The sequence below is a fragment of the Acomys minous genome, assembly GCF_964271855.1.
Source record: "Acomys minous genome assembly, chromosome: 7".
Classification (NCBI taxonomy): Eukaryota; Metazoa; Chordata; class Mammalia; order Rodentia; family Muridae; genus Acomys; species Acomys minous.
This window is the reverse complement of record NC_140488.1, coordinates 74,335,697-74,340,081: the sequence shown is the minus strand read 5'-3', so window position 1 is coordinate 74,340,081 and position 4,385 is coordinate 74,335,697. Positions and strand designations below refer to the sequence as shown.

Genomic DNA, 4,385 nt, shown 5'->3' with positions numbered 1-4,385 from the left:
TACTGGTATGGACCACCACACCTGGCCCAGCTGAGACCATTTATAATCTCCCCCAAAGCATTGCTGTTTTCGGCCTCTCCACCTCTGCTAATGCCCTGTCTTCTGCTTAGAAGTAAACAAGAACTAAACAATACCTCTTCCTTCTCTTAGCCGTGGAGATGCCACTTGCCCCTGAAGTCTCCAGAAAGCCACCTCAGATAATTCCTGCTCAGCGTGAACTCAGTATGTGCTGCCTTTTTTTTTTTTTTTTTGCTCTGTACTATAGATTGCTTGGTATTTGTTCATTTTTTACCACACCTTCCATGCTGGCCTGAGCTGCTGGGATTCAGGAATTATGGCTTATAATGTCTAGTGACCCCCAAGTCTATCTAGACAACCAGCTGCTTAACTATTCACTGACACCACCCAAGCTCACGACTGTCTAGGCAACACAGGGTCCAGCAGAGGGCACAGCAAAACCCAGGAAGGCAGAGAGAGACAGACTCAAAACCTCTAAGGATGAGGGAGGAAGTGCACGCCAGAACCCAGTCACACCTGGTCCAAATGACAACTGTGACTACACCCTGGTCCTCATTCTCTTATTTATTGAAAGTTTAAGCGGGGATTTGAAGACATACAATTGGGCAAAGATTGCGACACTGGAACCATAGGTGCATTCAGTGCTGTGCCCTCTACTCTGCCCTCCTCTTACTCCTCTCACACAGGGAAGGCTGAGTCAGACTTGCTGATTGAGAAGGGTAGTGGGGCTCCAGGCAGCTAGGACTGAAATAGCAGGATAGGGTGTGGCGGCAGAGGCATAGTAATGGTGGCTGTGCCTGGAGCTGGGAGAGTGGTTCTCAGGAGACCTGAAGGTGCTGGGCTGCCAGTGAATCCCAGCAACAAAGTTATGGGTAAGTCAGAGCTAGCTCAGCCACAAGGAGGAGAAGAGTTGGAGTGTGTCAGGACTTGGGTTGCACAGTTCCATTTCAGAGTTACAAGCCCAAGTAGGAGGCCTCTGTTGTCTCAGACCAGGATGATTCTCTCCGTGAAGATGGTGGCTGCCGCTGGAGCCTTCTCTGCTCAGAGCAGCCCAGGCGTATGAGCAGCATCCACATTTGTTCTCTGAACTTCACTCCCACAAAGGCGTAGAGCAGTGGGTTGAGGCAGCAGTGCATGTAGCCCATGCCCGAGGTGATTGACTTGGCCACATCCACATGGCTTTCTCGACCACAGTTGCGGGCCAAAACTCCCAGGTCCATGAGGATATCCACTAGCACCACCAGGTGATAGGGGGTCCAGCAGACTGCAAAGGCCACTACCACCACTACCACTAGCCTCATAGCTCGTAAGCGTCTCTGGCCTCCGGAGACCAGCAGCACAGCCAGGATATGGGCATAGCAATAGGCCATGACCAGAAGGGGCAGCAGGAAACCAGCCACCAGCTGCAGTACACGCAGAGCAGTGCGACCCACCTGTGGGAAGTTGTACTGGCAGTGGGTGGCATTGAGGCGCTGATCATACCTGGCCATCAGGAAGATGAAATCTGGGAGGGCAAAGAGCAGACAGAGTCCCCAGACAACTATGCAGGTGAGGGCTACACGTACCCAGGGGTCCCTGCGGTAGATCTGGGTGGCATGCACTATGCTCAGATAGCGGTCAAAGCTTATACAGGCCAGCAGGAAGGCCCCTGCATAGAAGTTGATGTTGAAGAGGGCACCGGCCACTTTGCAGAGGCCAGAGCCAAAAATCCACTGGACAGCAGCGTCCACTGCCCACAGCGGGAGCGTCAAGACCAGCAGTGCATCAGCCACAGCCAGGTGGAGCAGGAAGGTGTCTGTGCTGCTCAGGGCAGTACGCTGGCTCAGAAGCACAGCAGCCACCGCCCCATTGCCTAGCAGCCCCAGCAAAAAGAGAAGGCTGTAGAGGGCCGGCAGGAAGGCTCTGTCAAAATTCAGGCTGAAGTCCTGTGGGCAGGGCGAGGAGCCAGAGAAGTCGCTCTCGGAGCCAGAGAAGTCACTCTCGTTTTCCCCATAATCGTAGGGAGAGGTGCTGTTCAGAAGAACGGCTAAGTCCGAGGCATCTAGCACTTGACGTTCACTAACCTGCCCAAGGAAGGGAGGAAGAGGGAAGAAGGAAAGCCGTTCTCTGTAAAGGCCTGGCAACTGTCTTGCCCCTTTGTGTCTCGTCATTTTACTCTGATGAATGTTTTCCCCTTAGCAATAGCGCTTTCTGGGCCAGAGCCTGAGCTGTCACTTTCTCCCAGGTCCCTTAACTCCATCTACTCAGACGGGGAGGGTGACTCCCTTTCTCAAGGGCCAGGCAACCCCTGGACCCTTTCTAGATTATCACACAGGACAGGGATCCTGCAGGAGGAGGAACTTCCTTCCAGGGCCTGGAGCCTTCCATTTTTCTCCTTCATCTTTACTCTTGGTGGCTTGTCAACCTTAATGCTATACGGCCACACCAGGATCAACCACCTGCCTCCCCAGGTACTTTCTTATTCAATCTTCTAGTCCTTGGCCTCCCCGCCCCCGACCCCTTTTCCCTCCTCAGCCCTTATCTGGTGACCCTGACTTCCTGGCCTCACATAAGGCTTTCCTACAAACCACCATGTACCCCTACATACAGCATGCATGCTTCCATTCCCTTACCCCAGAGGCTTGTGCACCCCACTGAGCTCCCCACCCAAGCCCTAATTGGTCTCCCCAAGATGGCCAGGCTGGATTTCAAACTCTTGGACTCAAGTGAGCTTTCTGCTTCTGCCTCCCAAGTAGCTAGGACAATGTGGGTATACCGCTTCATCTGGGTCTCAGGAATCTTCTTCACTCTATCCTAAACTATCTGAGAGCTAGAGGTCACCAAAGTTGAGTCTCTACAAATTGCCATTTTCGGCTGAGGCCTCCACGCTGCGGAAGCAGGAGACATGCCTGTGGTTAGTGGCCAGGCTGCCTTCCCAAATCCCACTAATGCTCTTATCATAACCTCTGCATTCCCTGCTGCTTACTCGGCCCTCTGGTGCCTTCTGGCTGTGGGCCAGGCCAGACTCATCCCTGGTGTCACTAGGTTGACTACTGGGCACTGTTATGTCGCTGAGCGGGGCAGCAGAACTTACCTCAAGGTACATAGCTAGGCTGGTGCTCTGGCTGTGGCTGCTGGGGTCAGGTCGCGTGCTGCCTGCTTCTCTGCTTTGGCACTTGTGGTTGGGACCTTGCAGTGAACAGAGGAAGTGAAGATTTCACGGCTCAGCACAGCCTCTTCTAAGGGGCTGTCTACACCAGCCCTCCACGGGCTTCCTTTTCCGTCACTCCTGTGCCCAGGTGAATACACTTGGAAGGAGCTAGCCAGGCACTTGGGACCATTACCAAGTCTGCGGTGCTTGTCCTACGCAATACCGTTCACAAAAAGCTAAGCATGTCTAGGAGCAGTCAGGAAGTGTCACGTGAGGGCAGCGACTGGAGAAGGGGAGCCCACCTTCGGAAGGTACCTTCTCCCCAGGAAGCCTGGGATTGGAGTCTCACTCAGACTGGGTTAGAGTGGGGTGTGCTCTCATAACTGTATAGGAAGGGAGGACGTTTCCCAGAGCAGCATGCCACCTCTTTTCTTTCCTAATTTGGGGATGGTTGGATTTGTCCTAGCATTGGTGGCTATGTATATAAAAAAATCATTATGGGTTTATAATGAGCCCAAAGTCATCTGGAATGTCCGTATGGTGTCCAGACCAGATGGAGCTGGTCAGGAGCATGCTCAGGAACTGAGAAATAACATGACAAATCAGCGTTTGGCAGCTGAGATTGTGTGGAGCAAACCAGCAGCACAGCTGATAGGACAACAGGCTAGCAGGAATATTGGGAGTTCCATCTGGTGACAGAGCAAGAAAAGCTGGGCCCTAGGGCAGGGTCTGGGGTGGCTGGGGGGTGGGGGGGAGAAGACTCTTTGAGGAGAGAGCAGAGGTCTAAAGCCACACAATGGGGAAGTGAAGGGCAGTCCTGTTGTCAGGTGTGGAGAACTTTGAAGCCACACTGCCTGTTCCCTGCTCAACCATCTCTCTCCCAGGGTTGTGCCTGCTTTTACAGACCCACCTCAAAGTGAGTGCTCTGAAGAAGATATTAGCACTCTTAAAATGATTGTGTGTGGGTTGTTGTTGTTGTTTGTTTTTGGTTCTTTTTTAACATTTAATTTATTTTATGTGCCTTGGTGTGGGGGCGTCAGATCACCTAGAACTAGAGTTAGACAGTTGTGAGCTGCCATGTGGGTGCTGGGAATTGAACCCAGGTCCTTTGGAAGAGCAGACAGGATTCTTAACCACTGAGCTATCCCTCCAGCCCCGGTTTTTGGTTCTTTTGAGATAATGTCATTCTGTAGCCCAACCTGGCTTTGAACTCACAGGAACCTTCCTGGCTGAGCTT

At 52.6% G+C, this 4,385-nt stretch overlaps 1 protein-coding gene across 1 annotated transcript; it reads right to left on the bottom strand.

Annotated features, from left to right (window-relative positions):
• Positions 1 to 567: 567 nt before the first annotated feature.
• On the bottom strand, positions 568 to 3,187 carry CXCR3 (C-X-C motif chemokine receptor 3). The gene is made up of 2 exons (XM_084789030.1): positions 3,092 to 3,187; positions 568 to 2,081 (listed from the first exon to the last, which is right to left on the bottom strand). The coding sequence occupies exons 1-2, from the start codon at positions 3,101 to 3,103 to the stop codon at positions 972 to 974; spliced, it is 1,122 nt and encodes a 373-aa protein (XP_084645156.1). The 5' UTR covers positions 3,104 to 3,187; the 3' UTR covers positions 568 to 971.
• Between the last annotated feature and the right edge of the window lie 1,198 nt (positions 3,188 to 4,385).